General features: G+C 35.6%; 2 protein-coding genes across 3 annotated transcripts in view; both read left to right on the top strand.

Moving 5' to 3' along the window:
• The first annotated feature begins 886 nt into the window (after positions 1-886).
• The window catches only part of LOC115884371 (rho-related BTB domain-containing protein 1), a 38,104-nt gene continuing 17,970 nt past the window's right edge, over positions 887-21,020 (top strand). Inside the window, exon 1 of one of the 2 annotated variants that reach the window (XM_030902930.1) lies at positions 887-1,246. In XM_030902930.1, the coding sequence (XP_030758790.1) occupies positions 1,142-1,246 (105 nt within the window). In that variant the 5' untranslated portion in view covers positions 887-1,141. Of the gene's footprint in view, positions 1,247-17,526; positions 20,347-21,020 lie in introns of those variants that run through there. The other variant, XR_004050554.1, reaches the window with a different exon arrangement.
• On the top strand, positions 3,934-17,361 carry LOC115884370. Its single transcript, XM_030902929.1, has 2 exons — positions 3,934-4,297; positions 13,738-17,361. Exon 2 carries the CDS (start codon positions 14,114-14,116, stop codon positions 17,144-17,146), a length of 3,033 nt encoding a protein of 1,010 aa, XP_030758789.1. The 5' UTR covers positions 3,934-4,297; positions 13,738-14,113; the 3' UTR covers positions 17,147-17,361.

Below are 21,020 nucleotides of genomic sequence, written 5' to 3'. Positions count from 1 at the left end.
TCTCCCCACGAGAGATGGCACATGTTTTTTAAAAGTTTAAAACACCCTGGATAATTTCGATGAAATCTAAATGATATTACAAAATGGCTTTTGCTTTTTAGGACTTGGAAAAAATTCAACTATATTTTCAGTTTTTTTTTTAATTTTCTCTAAAACGGTATGGAAATTTTGGAAAATTGTTTATGAAAATATGGAATTTTTTGAAATTTTTTTTTTAACTTTTAATTATGAAACATAATATTAGGATAATATTTTCATAATATGGCAACATAATAGGTAGTAGACTAGATTTACAACAAAGAAAATCCAGAAAAGATCCAGCGGTTCTCAAAATGTAAGCGAGAAATCATTTTTTTTAATTTTCAAAGTAAAATATCACCGTTATTTTGGGCTTACTTGAAAAAGGATAAAGAGAAAATATGTTTCTTTTATCGAGATCTACCATAAACAGTACACCCTGGATATTATTTGTAAATACCACTCGATAGAATCCTGACAAAGGGGAGACATTCATGGGACAGGACAACTGGGATTTAACGCAGCGGTGTTTACAAAAAATAGCTATTTTATTTTCTAGATTTTAACTTCTACTTAGATTCTTTTTTCTTCTTCTAGAGTGGGCGAAAAACCTAAAGTTATTTTCAAGAAATAAACCCTAAATAGACGTATAGGCTTTATTTATCCCTAGATATGATCTGCATAAAACCCCAATCAGGTCGATGTACCCCTTTAATTTGACGAATCCAGACAGGAATTATTATATCGTTCATTTTATCGGTCTCTCATCCTGCGATCTGTGCTCCCGCGACGCGACGCTCTCCCCTTTCCCAGTACATTCTTCTCCCGGTCCCGTACATTCCCCCCGAAACTTTAGTACGTTCGGCATCGCGACCGAGGCAGCACCTGTCGTAAACAGTCGCGACCAACTACGTCGGCCTGCGTCAAGTGGCAATTAAACAATTAAGCCCGTAGCGCGTCCAGTCTTGGTCCCCCCAGCTCAGTCCGTATCTTTGGGCCGCGGGCGAGTCCAGCCGCGCCAGTTATGAGAACCGCCGCTAAAGGCCGCGGTCCCCCCGAAGCCCCACGAAGGACGCCGCCGCTGCTGTAATGGACGTGAACGACGCCGCCGAGGCCCGGGGGGATGGATAATGAACAGCCCCATCAGGAGTTGGTCAAGTGCGTGGTGGTGGGCGATACGGCCGTCGGCAAGACGAGGCTGATATGCGCCAGGGCGTGCAACAAACAAGTACGTACTAAAACGTTTTTTGTAATAATAATATAATTTGCCGTCTTATATCTTTTTGTTCGTTACCTATTCTCGTTTTCAAAGACTGACAAAATATAATAGTATTTTTATTAATACAATAATTGTCGGTCTTTGTTAAGCATGGTTGCGGTGTGACAATTTGAATATTTCTTAAGCTCCGTCTACAAATGACATTTTACCTTACGTTTTGCCTGTCAGTTAAAACGGAAGACTCTGACTAGAGAATTGCCAGAAGTTCTCTAGACGGTTTTCCGTCTTGGTCATATCTATACTAGGGTACCGAAAGTACCGTAAATTCCCAATTCATCTGAGATTAGCGGTTCCGGAACCGGAGCTGTTTTTCGGAACCGGGAATTTCGGTACTGTGTAGGAACCGGGATTTCCCGATTTTTTTCAGTACTAATTTTTGTTCAATGATGGTGCAGTTCATCAATCAAAAGCAAGGGATGATTTTCTAAAATAAAATCAATAAAAAATTGAGATATTTAATGGAAATAATTTCAAATTACTAAGTAATCAGTTTAGAGAAAATTAACATGACCACAAGCAAAGAAAAAAATATAGTTAGGTAACTTAAAATTCACATCAAACAACATAAACCAGGGCTTAACTAAATTTCAGAAAAAAGCAGAATATTGAATTAAAATACAAATATCTATTAAAACATAACATAAAATATAATACATTGAACATTATACTAAATAATAAAATAGCATATTTAAACTTACTAATAAACAATACCGGGTGCGTCTGAAAAGTGGCTCACCCCTATAACTTTCTTATTTTTTCAGATAAAAAAACAAAATTTGGTGTGTTAGTATATGACATAAATTAGGATTGATTGACGTATTCAATTGCTTTTGGTTACTTCCTGTTTCACCGGAAATGACTATAACTTTTGATTTGTAAATGGCACCCTCGGTATTTTTTTACTTTATTAGATAGAAAATGACACTCTGAATCGAATGACATATCATATGTCAATTTTTGACATATTCGCTCAAAAACAAATTCAATTTTAAATTTCAATCTAGAGTGCCATGGCTGTCTTATAAACACTAATTTTTAATCAAGAAGCCTTGGAAAAATAGATTTGATCTTCTAATGTTTTGAGTGTCTTGTCCTGGCCAGTTAAAAGATGCCCAAATCGTATTTTTAATCATATCTCAATTTTTTCAAATGGAACGAGGGTGGCTCATTAGCATATTTGGAAAAAGCATTTTTATACAAATAATTTGATTCCACACACTTGGTATTTCGAGTCAAATTGTCGTTATGAACCGCAGGTTACAATTTCAAATAAACCATATGCGAAAATGTCAAAAGTTGACATATGATATGTCATTCTATTCAGAGTGTCATTTTCTATCGAATGAAGTAAAAAAATACCCAGGGTGCCATTTAAAAATCAAAAGTTGTAGTCATTACCGGTGAAACCGGAAGTGACCGAAAACAATTGAATATGTTAATCAGTCCTAATTTATGTCATATACTAACATACCAAATCGCATTTTTTTTATTTGAAAAAATGCGATTTGGTATGTATGCAAGGGTGCATATACGGGGGGATAATGGCGGTAATCCCCCCACCAGAAAGACATTTATTTATAAAATAAACTGTGATATAAATATAAAATAAAATTATAACAAAAGAAATTATTAATAACAATCAAAATAGAAAATTTAGACTAATCCAAATATATTTTTTCCACAGGCACAATACATATCATCGCAAATTTAATATAAACCTATATTACTTCACTTGAATATCACCACTATCCCTCCCAGATACAATCTCTAGATGCGCCACTGTCATCGATAAACATTTTAAAAAGCAACTGTTTTTGAGTGGGTACTAGGTATTTAGTTAAATTTATATCAAACATTATTGACCATCAATTTTTCTTCACCAGTTATTGCCTCTCCCAAAAAATTAAATTGGTTGCTTTGCCACTGGTTGCTTTTTTATCATACAGAAGTTAAAATTGATTATTTTACATTAACATTATTTGAAAGTGAGTCTCTCACCTGAAAAATCTGGGAACCGCTGGGTATACTCTTTGAATAAAAAGGGTATTTACCAAACCATTATTTGAAAATCTAACACCCTGTATTATATAAAACCTAATCATATAACTCAATTATTTACGGAACTTACGTTAATTCTTTCACTACCAGTGAAAATCAGATCAATCTATGATCTATGATATATTTTGGAGATATTTTCAATTTCCAATATCAACAGAAAACAAAACATTTAAATTTTAAATCTTTTTGACAGATTGACAGATCGCACGAGGTTATTTAGAGATTCTTCTTCACCACATTCGGGCATTAATCAATTTAATTGAGATTAATAACTAATTAAGGCCGTATTGTTCTGGCAGCTTAGGCCGTAAGACTAGTCAAGAAAGAATAACGAATTATTTTTTAATTTAATTAACGATATTGCATGAATCATATGAATTTTACATAGGGAATTTACAAATCGTGGTAATTATTATATTCTTTATGTTCAACCTGTTTACGTTTTAGTATATATGATCGTCAAATACTTTCTATCCTACCTCATTCCTACCTACGGACGGATAAAAAATATATGTTGGCAGCGTGGTCGCCATTTTTGTTTTATTCACTCAGCTGATTTAGTGATTTGCTCTGTGGACCTGGATTTGCTCTTCTTGCCGTGTTCTTGCCGGTTGCTTGCTTGCCGGTTTCTTTTGTAATTGATTTTGTTAAGTATATGTTCATTTTTAATTTTAGCAAAAAATATCAAAATCTTATCTTTGAGAATATATACTTCGCATTTTACATCTATTATTTTGTGATGTAAACTATAAAAACAATCAAGAATTTCAAGTTTAAATCCGTAAATTTCTACTTTGCTGGTGCTTCTTGCATGCCCGAAGAATCAATGTTTTTATGGATAATTCTTCGTGGAACAATTTTCTAAAGAATCCAATATCTTCGGAAACGATAAATAAAACGACGGAGTACAACGAAGTTTTTATTACTCATGGCTAATTTAAGGTAAGAAATACATTATTTTGTTAGTTTTTTTTTGTGTTTTTATGCAGGTTGTGATCTCACCATGTTAGTGTGTGTGCTGCCTTTTTGGCAGCATTTACTTGTACAAACAATACATTAGTTATAAGTAAAAATAAAATACCTATAATACTGAAAATATAACAAAACCACATGTTTAATTCTTCAGTGTCATCAAATAAAATAAAACTGTATATCTAACGCAACGTTTGTACAGTGAACTTTAATTTATCTAGATATCAGAGTGTTAGATCTGATAGTTGGTTATAGTAGCCTTGGAGTTTAATTAACTCATGTTTATTTAGTACTATGAATTGGAAAGGTCGTTTGCTTAAATCATTCATAAACCTACCCTTTATCGATGTTGTTTCCTATTACACCCTTTTCAGAATGGTTTTTCCCTAACTGACTTTCTATTTATAGGTAGTTAGTTATTTCTTCTATTTTTAGATTTTTATCTAACTAATTATTAACAGTATCTAGGTAAATTTGTTTCACGTTATTTATAATTACTATGTAAATTCTTTCATAAAGACATTTTAACATCGAGGATAATTAAAACTAGAATAGTACAGTATTAAATAGTATTTACTTTATACATATGTAAACAGGTTGGACCAGTTCAATCAAGTTCAATGATCAAGGTCTAATAATAGGTGGACTATTTGAAATTTTCAAGTGTTTTTTTCGAGTGATTCAAGTATATTTCTACCCTAACTAAATTACACTTCTAATAGATAATGAGATTTAAATGAAATTCCTTTTTTTCCCTCAGTAGATTTAAAATAAAAACATAACATTTCTGTTTCAAAAATACCATGTCATAATCTACAGTCTGTCCCCGGATTGTCTTTATAAGAGGAAAAATTTTTTTATTATTGAGATTTTGAAAGAAATGCATTCTTTATATAAATTTTTGCTTGTTGGTTAGGTTAGGTTAGGATAGAATAGATATAAGATAATTATTTAAGAATAGTTTTAAGCTGTTATTGAAAAAAACTGTTGATACCTCGAATATCTGCAAAACCTCTAAAAATAAACACTTAAATACGAAAAATGTTCATATTTTACTTGTGTATCTAAAAGGGAATTAATATACAGGGTGATCCACTTAAAAAAACACAGATTAGTTTACTTATTAACAATTTTGACATTAAATTTTGAATATGCTGAACAAATTACTTAAGTGCTGCAAAATATCCACATATATAAAATGCTAATGTTCATCTGTGTCGTCTCTACTGAAGTAACGAATTGCTCTAGAAAGCTGCTTTTTTACTAAAAGATCGCTAATTGGCTCTTCTAAAAACTGTCGTCGCCGGATTTTTTGTTTTTCATTTAATTAAACAAAAAATAAAAAGATTTTTTTCCTGATGTCGTGGCGGATGCGCCAGGCTTCAACTAGTACAGTATAATCGGCAAAAAATGCCATCAACTTGGCTTGGAAATGACGATCGAATTTCGAATTGATCAAGTATACAGTGTTCTATTTAAAATCAAATTCACCCACTTTTTTGAAGCACCCTGTACAAATAAAATATTTTTGTAAAGTACACAATTTAGGTCGAGTACGTAATTGTGCCCGAGTACACAATTTAGGTCTGCATTTAAACAAAATTCCTAAGCTCTTTATTTTAGGGCTTATAGATAACAGACACACTGTTACAGGGCCCTGTATATTAAAGAACAGATGTTCTTAGAAGTTTATTGTGTGGGCCCTTAAGACCTTTATTTTCGTATTTCTTTATTGTGTGTACTTTGAGCCATCTGTTCTGGACGTATTGTTAGTTTATTACTAACAAGGTCGTGAATACTCAAATGTTATTTGTTATTACAGTTAATAGGACAAACGTAAAAATAACGTTTATGCCGTTGCTCTAAAAACAGTGCTGTAAAATACCACATTTATTTGCTCTAAAAAAAGTAAATGTTATTTTAGATATAAAACTTTTAGAGGAAACTGAGCGTTACCATCGAAAAGAGAAGGCCAGTTAAGACGGCTTGCACGTGACGTCATAAATTAATGTACGATCGATATATAGCCTTCAATCTTGGTTCGGTCTACAAAAATCATATGTTCTCCACGTATAGCAGAGAAGAACAATCGTAGAGAAACGACAAAAACCATAGACTTAAAATAAAATATAGACTGAGCATCTCATTCATAAATAGCTGGAACATGCGGTCAGACACTGTCTTGTTATTGTTGTGTTATTGTTTTAGGTTATAACGAGTACGACACGAGCGATAGATAGGTTGTCTCTGTCGTAACGGTCGTTCCCTGACGACTCTGCCGAGAAACACAACACTGTCTTTCGTTTCTCAAGTACACCTGAACTCTCCGTATCATAGCCGGGTAATTTTTTATTTTAATGAAGCTACAATTAAATTAAAAATATATCGTATTTAAACTTTTTTATATTTTATTAAGATTTAGGACAGGTTTTTTAAATAAAACTTTAGAAAAACAATTTGGAGTCCAAAAGGATAAAAATAATAAAATACACGTTATAGAAGAAATTTTATAATCGAAATTAGGTAATTTTTGAAATTAATAATAAATTATTAATTTTAGTCAAACATTACAACCCCTAATATTAATCAAAACAGGATCTATTCCACAGATATAATAGAATCGGCGACAGGGAGAAAAAAAAATATGATTGTTGTAATTTTTTTTCTGGTTAAGTGATGTCTTATTATGTAAATTAGAGAAAACATAAATCTGTTCCATTAAAGCAAGGAAGGTGATAGGAAGTGGATAAAATAAAAACTACATTTATTTAACTCGGTACTGTCTTTATTATACCGGGTGCGTCTCAAAAGTGGCTCATCCCCATAATGTTTTTATATTTTCAAATAAAAAAAACAAGATGTAGTATGAAATAAATTAGGATTGATTGACGCATTCAATTGTTTTTGGTCACTTCCTGTTTCACCGGAAATGACTATAACTTTTAATTTTTAAACGACACCCTCGGTATATTTCTACTTTATTCGATAGAAAATGACACTCTGAATAGAATGACATATCATATGTCAACTTTTGACATTTTCGCATATGGTTTAATTGTAATTGTAACACGCGGTTCATAACGACAATTTGACTCGAAATACCAAGTGTGTGGTATCAATATATTCATAAAAAAATGCTTTTTCCAAATATGCTAATGAGTCACCCTTGTTCCATTTGAAAAATTGACATATGTATGATTAAAATACGATTTGTACATCTTTTAACCGGCCTAGACAAGACACGAAACCTATTAGACGATCAAAACTATTTTTCCAAGGCTCCTTGATTAAAACTTAGTGGATTGAAAAAACTGGATTGAAATTTAAAATAGGATATGTTTTAAGCGACAATGTCAAAAGTTGGCATATGATATGTCATTCTATTCAGAGTGTCATTTTTATCGAATAAAGTAGCAATATACCGAGGGTGCCTTTAAAAATCAAAAGATGTAATCATTTCGGTGAAACAGGAAGAGACCAAAAACAATTGAATACGTCAATAAATCCTAATTTATGTCATATACCTACTAACATACAAATCTGTTTTTTATCTGAAAAAATAAAAAAGTTATAGGGTTGAGCCACTTTTTGAGACGACCCGGTATATTAAAAAATAATGTTTCATAATGTAATATCGTTTTAAAATTCTTGTATGTTATTTTAGATTCTGAAGATAATTTTAGAATAAACCGGAATATATTTTTAATAAAAACATTATTAATTATTAACAGGGTTATAATTATGATTTTGTTACCATGTAAGTAAGTAAATAATGTAATGTAAAAGAAAAAATTCAGATTTTACATTTTACTAAAATATTATCTAAATAAGCGCCTTTCTACAACAACGCCACTGACTGCCAATGGGTAAATTGAGAGTTGCCTACCGGTCAAAAGTCGTTTCAAGACTTAAATGGATTATTTAAGTCAAATTTCTTGCAAATTTGGCACTGGCGAACCATATTTTATAGTTTTGAACAGAAAAAGTCAATAAAATAAACACTTAAGGACTACAAGCTAAGAAAATACGTTAATACAGCCGGGAGATAGCGGCAACAAAGCTTTACCGCACACGTGCGACACGTACTACAAGGTAATAAATGAATGAATAGGCTCCCTCGCCTCTAATCGGTGTTGTCATATTGTAAAGAACTTATCCTTATTAAACAGTATCCGACTTATAATTTAGTAGTATAAGGACTATTTAATACATCTATGAAATATTAAAACCTACTTTATTAAACTGTAGTATTAATATCTCAATATATGTGTATAACAAGAAAAAAAATATTGATAATATTAAAGACGTGACAACATAGGCTGGAAGAGGAAGGCTCGGTCGACTGTACCCAGAAGTAAACATGTGTACAAAAAAGGTTGTTTGTCCGCGTTGAGATGTAAATAGTGTAGTCTATATTTTATTTTAAGTCTATGACAAAAACCGTCGGCACTATTGAAGTGAGGGGGACCAAGTTTTGTGACCTTCAAATTGGCGTATTTGATAGATCGCCGGTTTATTACACTGAGAGAACGAAGGCAAAAGAAATGAAAAAAGCTATACACTGAAAAAACATGTGTTCAATAAAAAGTATATTATAAATATTTAGGAATCATATTGAATAGTAACTATCTTTTAAGATTTAACGGGTTTCTGCGGTTTGTGGATTTACCGCGTTCTAACCATTTTCTAATGCTGGAAGTACACACTCGCCGAGGCGACCCGAGACGTGACACAAAAGGACGCTCCTAACCAAAACAATGTACAAATAGTTAATTTTTTGTGGCGTGTCGGGTCGCCTCGCCGAGTGTATACTTGCACCATAACCTATTCCTTTTAGAGGGACATTTTCAAATCGTATCTTATCATATTGTTTGTTTCGAAATTAATATTCGAAGGTGTTTTTTTAATCAAAATTATAAATAAACGATTTTAAGAAAATTTCGAATATTTATCAGCTGTTATCATAAGAGTTAAAACAAACCAAAAAGCAAATAACATAATTAGAGTTGAACCGGGATGTTACAACAGCAAAATAAAACACTAATTTACTACAATATCCCAAAACACTTTACTTCTGCAGTGCATCAGCATATGATTAAAACTATGTAACTGTATATTAAAGAATCATAGTTTACATAAAAAAAACATATTACATTTAAAGATAACACAACTTAAATTAGCGTCGCTAATATATTATATTTGCTATAAAATATTATTTAATTTTCTAATACAGAGTTTTAATTTTCTAAATATTTTTTATTAAACGCTAACAACCTGCATCTATTTTAAGTTTTAATAATATTTAGTTCTTTCTTTAAGTAATATTGTATGAATTAATAAAAACGGCGTCAACGATGGCTATGAAATGAAGATCGCTGTCATTTTATATGTAAAATTATATGGGAAATGTCATCGATCGTCATTTCCAAGCCAACTGGACGCTGTTTTTTTTTTCGATCATAGGGTATTATAAGGTAAGGATAAAATATAGGTTAATTAATTCAAAAAGATTAATTATGTACACAAATAAAAAAATAGTAAGATTTCAGGACTTTATCATTAACAATGGCAACGCTGGCTGTATTCCGAAAACACGTTGAGATGACAGTTAGCCGGTTTACCTCCCACTCCAAATTTTTAGGCGGGATTCGTTTTGTCGCTTCTCTACGATTGTTCTTCTCTGCCTATAGCTAACATTGTCTTACTTAGTTGTGTTATGCAGAAAATATTATCTATCGTCGAACGATAGGCTCTGAAACCCGAGTCTGGTACAAGCCAAGTCTGTATTAAGCCTGTCTCCTATTAAGCCATTATACTGAGTTAAATATTTATAGTATGGACAATCCGAATGCTTATAGCTGGCCCAGCATTGGCATTAAGGACAAATTGGTCTATTGTGTGTGTATGTGATATTTTTATGTGATAGTTACTAGCGATACGTACAAGCGTTGTAAACTTTTAATTATTATTACCCCTATATTTAATAACTTACACTTTGTCTATCACTTTGAAACAAACGCATTATTAAGTATAATGTATCAGATTTTTTACGTCAGCGTCGTCTGGCCTTCTCTCTCGATGATAACCAGTGATGGTCAAACATCCAGTATATTGAATTTTGGGTAAATACCCGGTTGGTTTTGCACCCGGTATATACCCAATGGGTAAATGTTGTATTTGGGTAAATATTATTCCGTTATATACCCAAGTATGCTTACCTTCTTAATTTAAGGTACTCTAACAAATTTTAACAATTTGTTGTTAAAGTCGAAATTTAAGAAACATCTAAAAAGTCAGAAAATCACCAGTTAGTCAAATATAGCAGAAACCAATATCTTCTACCAAAAACTAGACAGAGCAACACCGACGCCGCGACGGACGGACGGTGCAATTAAGGTGAATATCCTGATTTTATAAGGAGAACCCGGTATAATACCAGGAATATACCAGTATATACTGGGTATATTTCTACAATAGTGGGTATATAGGTACCTTACGTATTCTGGGTACATACCAGGTATATACTCAAATTTAATTTACTTACCCGTTGGGTATTTACTAGATGTGCAAGATATCGCAAACTGCGATTCAATCGTAGCGATTTTAAAATCGCAATTACAACCTGAGATTGGCTTTCATAGGGAACTGCGATTGCTATTTCTCCTATTTGCGAGTTTCAATTTAGGTAACCAGTATTACTATAGCTGCGATTTGCGACTGTGATGCGATTTTGTTGCGATTTGCGGTTTTGCTGCGATTGTGATTTTGTAAACTGTGATTTGCGAGTTTGAATTTTTAGGAGTTGCGATTTGCGATATTGATGCGAATGTAATTTTGTGGTCTATTGAAGCATTTTACAGTAACATGCGGTTGAATTTTTTCTAATATTATTTACTTATAAAGAAGGTATTATTTTTCTAGGGCTTCTTCTCGTCCGTTAGCTCTCGAAAGATTCTCTATATTGAGCGGCTTCTTTGGTTTGGTCCACCCAGCGCGTCGGAGATCTTCCTCTTGGTCGTTTGCCATTAATCTTCCCTTCGATTATGATTTTTTCCAGTCCATCTGTTCTTCTCGAATTGTGCCCGAAGTACCTAAGGTATGACTAGTTGATGATTGGTATTTTGGTTGAAAGTCTTGTGTTAACTTTCAACTACCTTAGAATTGATACGTTGGTCCGATGTTCTGTGTATGAAATTCGCAGCATTTTTCTGTAGTCCCACATTTCGAAAGCATCTATTTTTCGTCTATTTGTAGTTTTCAGAGTCCAGGTCTCTGATGCATAAGTAGCGATAGGAAAGATCAATGTGTTTATTAATTTTAATTTGTTGTGATAGTCTGCGTTTGATTTCCTCGTCACAGCCTCCCTTGTTTCTTATGTGGGATCCGAGGTAATTGAACTTTTCAACCACCTCAAAACCATCAATCTCCCTGATATTAGTAGAATTTCGGTCTATCATGACTTGCGTTTTCCTTTTGTTTAGCATAAGGCCATGTTCCGCACTGATCTTACTGGGATGTATGGTGTAGTGTTCTTAGAAGTAGCACCTCTTGGGTGATGACGCCCATTTCTACTTTGTTGTTGGACATTGACCATTTGGTCCTCAAGACACTCACAACTCTCACTAGTGGCTCCAAGAAGCTGTTGTGCACGCAGTGGCCATATCCCGGTGAACTGCTTTGGTCGGCAGGCTAAACCTAGTGAGGGGGGTACAACTTACTGAATAAAACTTACTGAATGTATCTGGTAATTTCACTAGACTACTATGGCATGGACAGCGAACAAAGTCGATAGGCACATGTATCCGGTGGACATGGCATATGGTAGCAGAGCTGCAGTTTAAAGCTCAAAGGGTGAATATAGAGACTCAAATATATTTCGGCCAAGACTAAAGGACACCCTCTTGTCCTTAAGGCGGATGAACTTAATAAAGAGTCAACGGCGCGGCGCACAGTGTTCAAAATTGATGAAAACTTGATCAAAATTGATTACGTGCAAACTGTAAATCCTATTGCGCCAATTTAAACGACTTTTTTTTATTAATTTTTGACATGTTCTATTGCAAATAGTTTATAGCAGTCATATATCAATTATAATAGTATAAAAACTAATCATCTGAATCCTCATATTGTTCTCGCCCATCATTATCTTCACTGTCATTATGCTCATCAATTTTGAGTTCATGTTTCTCCTCCTCTGTAGTCCAACAAAGGAAGCATGCTTTGGTCTATTTTCCTATGAACATGGTTAAAAGTTGTAAAATGACGTAAAGAAACATATACATAAATTTGACGATTCTCAAATAAACTAAAAATTTTCAATTTCGATCGGTTTTTTGCAAAATTTGAACACTGTGCGGCGTGAGCATCAGGCAGGCAATGGGAAACCACCTGATTATATTCCCTAGAGCACATCATGTCTAAAAGTCAAAAATTTCTAGGGCTACGCTCATAAAAATAAAAAATTGAGAGATTTGGTAAGTTGGTATATGACATAAATTAGGTTTGATTGACGTATTCAATTGTTGTCAGTGACTTCCTGTTTCACCGGAAATGTCTTTTTGCCTTGAAAAAAAACTTGATTTTTAAATCTACACCCTCGGTATTTATTAAATTTATTCGATAGAAAATAACACTCTAAATAGAATGGTATATCATATGGCAACTTTTGACATTTTCGTTTAAAAAAATCGTATTTTAAATGTCAATGTAGAATGTCATGGCTGTGTTAAAAACACTAATTTTAATCAAGATGCCTTGGAAAAATAGATTTGATTGTCTCTTGTTTTTCGCGTCTTGTCCTGGCCAGTTAAAAGATGCCTAAATCGTATTTTTTATCATATCTCAATTTTTTCAAATGGAACGAGGGTGGCTCATTAATATATTTAGAAAAAGCATTTTTTACGAATAATTTGGTTTGGTAAATATTAAAATCGCAATCGCAGGTTACAGTCGCAGCAATTTAAAAATCGTATTCGCAGTTTCAATTGCGATTGGAGAATCGCAGTTTTACTAGCTCTAGTATTTACCCACCGCCCATCACTGATGGTAACATACTTAACCATCTGTTCTGTTCAGTGGGGGAGGGCAAACCAAATGGAGCGCAAGATCTAGGCTCCTCGTATACCCTCCCCCGGGAGACGCATATTTTCTAATCCACCAACCACCATAATTTAGAAAAAGTGGTGAAGATATGACTCGAGGATGTCTCCCGTAAATCGGCCACATTAGGTGACTGATCGATTTTTTTATTTATTTGTACGTAAATATATTTATATTTTGTATAAATACATCTATAAATAGAGAAAATAAAATAAGATCCCTATTTGTAATTATAAATAGTTTTTTTTGTGATTTTGTTACTTATCTAGAGGTATCTATTCAATCCTAATTTAAAATTCTACGTTTTTCAGAACATACCAAGAAACTTCCTTTTATAATCCAATGAGCCTGTGGCGCAAATTTCAACCCCCTAAAACGGTTGATCTTACCGGCGGGATGCGCGTGCATCCGGGAACTTAAGAGCTATGTCGACGAGCATAACTACCAATCGGGTCACCCTCGTCGAACCGGTCTTAAGGAAGAGAGAAGTCAGATGAAGAGGATCGACAACAACCCAACCCAAGGTGTCAAGCGATCCGTGCCGATGGGTGCATGGCGGTGGGAAAGCACCGTCATTAACGGAGCCTCTGAGAAACCGGGCGACCTTTCAGAGTAATTAGCCTTATTCCTGTGCAGGGGGCACCGCAGGAATGGACCCTTTATATCCCTCATTCTCGTGGGAATGATATGGATGAATTAACTATAAACAAAATTATAAAAAGTAGTGATGAGAAGGAATTAACTATATACCGAATTCAAAGTGATAGGAGAAATGAGTTAATTGTAAACCAAACTAAAGGAGATAGAGAGCAGGAATTAACTCTATGCCAATCTGAGGAAGATATGAGAAATGAACTAATTATAGATGAAACTAAAGAAAATAGTAAAGAGGATGAATTAATTATATGTAAAATTCAAACATATAGTAGAGATGAGTTAATCGTAAACCAAACTAAGGAAGACAGAGAGCAGATATTACTTCCCTGTGAATCTGAAGGTGATAGTAGAGATGAATTAATTTTAGAGGAAACTAAAGGAGATAGTAGGGAGGGTGAATTAAATATATATCAAATTCAAGAAATAAACCAACCCAAAGAAGATAATGAAGAGCAGGAATTAAACAACACTAAAAAAAATAATAATATGGAGTCACATAACAAAATTATAAAAAATAGTAGAGCGAAGTTGAATCAAAGCTCAAACTCGGCTACTGCGAACATCAGAGAAGATTTTTTCAGTGATTCTGAAAATTTAAATAGTAGTCGACCTGTACAGGCAGATAATTTAATTTCTAAAGATTCAATTAATGGAACCAGCGTAATAAGCGTTGCTGATCGAATAACTGATAAGGAGGGTGACGGGTTTAAGCGCAAGAGACTTTCTGGAGCTCAAAAGAGGAAACGCGCTAAAGAAAGAAAGATAGCTGCGCGTACGTGGACCACAGGGAAACCAAATCAAAAAAAATATAATACAATTGAGGGACAGGTAAAGATTAGTGTTTCTAAAAGACGTCTGTCTGAGTCTGAATTCGTAACAAATTACACCAACGTAAAGAGAGCGAAAACTGAGTCCACATTTGAAAAACAGAGGAAGTATGAAAGCTTTTCAAATTTTCGATACCCATCTAAATACACCGAGGGACAAAAATACAGAAGTGCTTCAGAATCAGTGAGATACGGAATTGAGAGACCCGAAGAGACTGAGAGTTTTCATAGACCAAAAAGTGATACACCATCAATGATGTCTAAGATTGAAGAACGGAATGAATATGAGAGATTAAAAAGACCGCTAGTGGATTCCCGTTGTCCAACAAACTGCATGGACGGGAAGAAATTTAGAAGTAATCCAGTGCCAATGAGATACCAGGTTAAGGAAAGAGAAATTGAGAATTTTCATAGGCAAAGAAGTGAATCACCACCGTTGAGGTACATGATTGAAGATCGAGATAATTTTCAGAAATTTAAAACACCAATATTGGATTCCTCTTATCCAAGAAACTGCACCGACGGAAACAAACACAGAGATAATCCAGAGCCAACGAGATACCGGATTGAGGAACGAGAGATTGAGAGTATTTCTAGACTAAGAAGTGAATCACCATCATTGAGGTACATGATTGAAGAGAGAGATAATTTTGAGAAAATTAAAGGACCATTATTGGATACCCCTTATCTAAAAAACTGCACCGACGGAAATAAACACAGAGAGAATCCAGAGCCAACGAGATACCGGATTGAGGAACGAGAGATTGAGAGTATTTCTAGACTAAGAAGTGAATCACCATCATTGAGGTACATGATTGAAGAGAGAGATAATTTTGAGAAAATTAAAAGACCATTATTGGATACCCCTTATCTAAAAAACTGCACCGACGGAAACAAACACAGAGATAATCCAGAGCCAACGAGATACCGGATTGAGGAACGAGATATTGGCAGTATTCATAGACAAAGAAGCAAATCACCGCCAATGAGGTATATTATTGAAGAACGGGATAATTCTGAGACATTTAAAAGACCACTGTTAGCATATCCTTATCCAACAAACTGCACCGACGTGAACAAATACAAAAGTAATCCAGCGCCAATGAGATACCGGATTGACGAACGAGAGATTGAAAGTTTTCGTAGACAAAGAAGTGTATCATCGCCAATGAGGCACATGATTGAAGATCGAGATAATTTTAAGAGACCTAAAAGACCACTATTGGATTCCCCTTGTCCAATAAGCTGCACCGAGAGCAACAAATACAGAAGTAATTCAATGCCATTGAGATATGGGATCAAGGGACCGGAGGAGATTGAGAGTTTTCATAGGCAAAGAAGCGAATCACCGCCCACAAGGTATACTATTAAAGAATGGGATAATTCTGAGACATTTAAAAAACCACTGTTAGCTTCTCCTTATCTAAAAAACAGCACCGACGTGAAAAAGTACAGAAGTAATCCTGCACTAATGAGATACGGGATTGAAGGACAGGAGAAAATTGGGAGTTTTCATAGACAGAGAAGTGAATCACCGCCAATGAGGTACAGGATTGAGGAACGGGATAAGTATAAAAGTTATAAAAGATCTTTATTATATTCTCGGTATTTAAGAAGCAACTCCGATGCAAATAAATCCAGAAGTCATTCACCACCTCAGATTACTTCTTCTCCTGAAGCGACGAACCCGACACGTCTAGCCATTATAGAAAAACGTCACCCTGACATAAAACTATCTCAGGAACAAGCTGCCCTAGTTCAAAACACATTAGTGGATTTATTGTACTCCGCTCCTTCGAGTAGTAGTAGTAGACCTCCACAGTTCTTACGAACTGCCTTTACTGCAGGATACCTATGGATGACCTGTGCTAATAAGAGAACGGAAGAGTGGCTTAGAAGGAGTATCGATGCCTTGGAACCACTCTGGGAGGAAGGCGGCGTTCGGATAGCATGTTCTGGAGAACTTCCAATTAGATACAGAATCATAGGATTCGTTCCAGGGCAAGAGGAAGCGCTGGAATCCATAAAAAGTCGTATTGAGATACAGAATCCGGGTCTCAAAACTGGAGATTGGAGTGTACTAAATTGTAAAATAGAGGCTGACGGGAAGCTCCTCGTCTTCTCCATTGACGAGGCCTCTTTTATAACATTAGAGACATCTCAGTTTAGAGTATTCTATAAGCTAGGGCGGGTGAACTTTAATGTTATACATAAGAAGAGCGATAATAAGAAATAAGCACCCCTATAGACTCCCAACATGGTAAGCTTTCGATAGACCTTTTTATGTAATTCTCGTTTGTAAATAAGAAATAGATATGCCGGCTTTAATCCTGACACTCCGCAATAACTTCTATTTGGTTATTATTGACAGTAGACATTTAGTTATTATTGACAGTTAGGACCGTTTTTGGATCATCGGTGAAAATCAATATAATAATCATAAAATCTGTCTGTTTACATGACAATGACCTAGAATTAACACGGAAGACAATCAGGACATGTTGCCACAATAACGAAACTTTAAACAATTATATTATTTATTTTATTTTAAAAGTCACAAACTTTCCACTGGATCATTATTCAATAAACCTAAGAATGCATTTTATGTTATCCCCTCTTACCCCCCAAGTTGCTTCCGGTTTAACGTACCGGTGGGGTTTGCGTGCATCTGTGACCTCGAGAGCTATGTCGACGGTAGCATAATCACAACTACCAGCAGGGCCACCCTGGTCGAACAGGTCTTAAGCGAGAAGCCAGACGAAGAGGAGCAACAAAAAGCCAACCCAAGGTGTCAAGCGATCCGTGCCGATGGGTGCGTGGCGGTGGGTGAGCACCGTCATTCACGGAGCCTCTGAGATACCAGGCGACCTTTCAGAGTAATTAGCCTTACTCCTGTGCAGGGGGCGCCGCAGGAGTGGACTTTTTATATCCCCCATGCTCGTGGGAACGATATGGATAAATTTACTAAAAACCGAACAAGAAGATATAGTAGAGAGGAGGATATATACCAAACTGAAAATGATAGAGATGAATTATTTAACTACGAAACTATTGATGATATGGAGGAATTTGAACGAAACGAAGGCCGACAAGATTGGCGAAGGCGTCGGTATTCTCCAGACAACGAGGACTACCGAGAGAGACTTACCGACAGGAGACAAGGTGACGACTACCGGCCTAAGAGGCTTAGTGGCGCTCAAAGGAGAAAACTCTTTAAGGAAAAACAGAGGGCTGCGGGGTATTGGGCTAAAGAGGAACCAAGAAGCAATACATTTGATAGACGGGAAAGCAGTCAGAGTTTTAAACGACCTCTATCAAATTCCCGATCACGATCCCCACCATCAACCAGGTGCAGGCATGAAGAACGAGACAAATATGAAAGTTATAAAAGACCACTATCAGATTCTCGATACACATCACGCTACCCGGACGCAAAGCCATACAGAAGTGAGTCAGAACGAACAAGATACAGGACTGAAGAACGACCGAATAACAAATCTCAGAGGACAAGGAATGAGACAGTGTCAAGCAGGTACGGGAATGACGAACGAAAGCAGTATGAAAGTTATGAAAGGCCTCTATCAGAGTCCCGATACCCAACAAGCTATACCGATGCAAAAAAATCCAGACATGAGAGATCGCCTACTAGGTACGAGAATGAACGAGATAAAAAGAGACCAGATTCTCGACACTCAGCTCGCTACTCCGATGTAAACCAATACAGAAGTGGGTCAGAACAAACGAGGTATGGTATTGAGGAAGGGGAGAACAGATTTCAGAGCCCCAGAAATGAGACAGCATCAAGCAGGTACGGAAGTCAGGGACGTGAGGATAAAAAGAGATCAGATTCTCGACACTCGGCTCACTACTCCGATGCGAACCAATACAGAAGTGAGCCAGAACAAACGAGATACGGTGTCGAGGAAGACGAGAACAGATTTCATAGCCCCAGAAATGAGACAGCATCAAGCAGGTACGGAAGTCAGGAACGGGAGAATGAATATGAGAGTTATACAAGACCTCTGTTAGACTTACCAGACCCGACTGATACAGAGGTAAACAAATACAGCAGTAGCCCAAAACCAGTGAGAGACAGGGTTGACGAACAGGATGAGAGTGAGAATTTTCAGAGGCCAAGTGAGTCACCGCCAATGAGGCACGGGAGTGAGGAACGAGGGAAAGTTAGGAGTTACACAGAAGCTCTGTTTAATTCTCAATATTTATCAAACTACCCCGACGTAGACAAATACGCAAGCGATTCAGCACAACTCAGAGACGGGATTGAGGAACGGGATGATATTGCTAGTTTTCAAAGACCAGAAAGTGAGTACCCAACAACCTACACCGAAGTAAATAAACCTAGAGGTAAGCGAGCTCGAATCATGAGATATAAAATGAAGGCACGGCTGCAGTATGAAGAATTTAGGGGCTCTCTATTATCAGATACCCCGTATCCTTCATACGCCGGCAGCAAACGGGAATATGATCCACCATACCGCAATAGTCGCTACTCTACCAAGTCTAGCGACGAATCGGGAAAAGCGAAACGCCTAGCTATTATAGCAAAACGTCACCCCTATATAAAACTAACTCAAGAACAAGCTGAGCAGGTTAAAAATGCATTGACAGAGTTAATGTACTCTGCTACTTTGAGCGGTGGTAGTCTCCCACAGTTCCTGCGAACTATATTTAGCGCAGGATACCTGTGGATGACTTCTGCAAATAATGATACCGAGGAGTGGCTTAGAAAAAGTATCGATACGTTCAAACCACTCTGGGAGGGTGGCGAAATTAGGATAGCAAATCCCGCTGACCTTCCCTTTAGACACAAAATCATTGGCTTCGTTCGGGAGCCAGAAGAGGAGACTACCGACTCCATAAAACTTCGTCTTGAGACGCACAATCCAGGTCTCAAGACAGGAGACTGGGCTGTAATAAGCCGTAAAATAGAGCAGGAAGGACAGCTTCTTGCTTTCTCCATTGACGCGGGCTCTTTTAAAACATTGGAGAAAACCAAATTTAAGGTATTCTATAAGCTAGGGCGGGTGAACTTTAGGGTCATGCGAAGGAGGGGAGATCCTGAGAGGCCAACCAGAAACCGTGGTAGACTAGGAGAAATTATGGGAAAGGAATACGAGGTCAGGAATACACAATAAATTGTCTAACACTTTTCAGATTCGTTTATTAAAAAAATGCCCTACTACCGATAACTATTTGATTTTTGATTAAGGTAGTGAAAAATAAAAATGTCTAGTAGTAAGGGACCGAGGAATATAACAAATATAGAATCGGTCAATTTGCCTATCAATCATCAAGAAGCAATACCGGAAGTATCAAAGAACTGTGAGATTTGGCAGGTACAAGGGAGGCTAAGTTGATCATCGATTTGTCCAAATTAACACATCATCTGGGGAATCAGCAACAAGAACAAAATAGGTGAGTAATTAATGTTGTTATATCCATTTCACTAGTCCGAAAAAGTAGTGAAATAACCGTTCGGCATTTAACGTTTTATGTAAAACTGGCTAGGTATTTTTACACAAATGAAGAAGGAAATTAAAGATAAAGAATTGTACTATATCCGTATAGTAGCACATTTTTAGACAATTTCTTTATTTTTAAGATTTTGATGGTCAATCATCAACAAAATATTCCTTATGTTTAGACTAAATTTTCTCGAAAACAAAGACATAATTTAAAACTCCGTTACATACGGAAATAGATTGACGTTTTGTGATTACAGTGATATATAATTTATATGGTTTTTTAACCAATTGCTCCCTATTTTATGGCAAATGCTGAAGCTCGCGATCGCTCGATTACTGAAATCGCTTGAAACTCGAATACTCGATTATTGAAATTTAATCGGTTTTTCTCATCACTACTTATAACACAATAGAATTTCAGCTTGTCCACCATATTATGAAGAAGATTAACTTAAAATAACTTATATTGAACTTAAAGCAACAATATTGAAGATTGAGGATTGAGGCCCATTTTAAACACCAGAAGGAAATCTATGCACAGCGTCTCATCCAGTGCACATTGAAATGGAGTAAAATTATGAATAGCTTTTACTTTTTATAGGTAGGAAATAATATAAGATGGAT

This window comes from Sitophilus oryzae, unplaced genomic scaffold (genome assembly GCF_002938485.1).
Source record: "Sitophilus oryzae breed Bouriz unplaced genomic scaffold, Soryzae_2.0 scaffold_227_pilon_pilon, whole genome shotgun sequence".
Classification (NCBI taxonomy): domain Eukaryota; kingdom Metazoa; phylum Arthropoda; class Insecta; order Coleoptera; family Curculionidae; genus Sitophilus; species Sitophilus oryzae.
Note: the sequence above shows the minus strand (reverse complement) of the source record. Positions and strands in the feature narration are given on the sequence as shown.

Bases quoted from the DNA above. Each gene is read 5' to 3' on its own strand.
- LOC115884370 (XM_030902929.1), top strand. From the start codon at position 14,114: ATGGATGAATTAACTATAAACAAAATTATAAAAAGTAGTGATGAGAAG.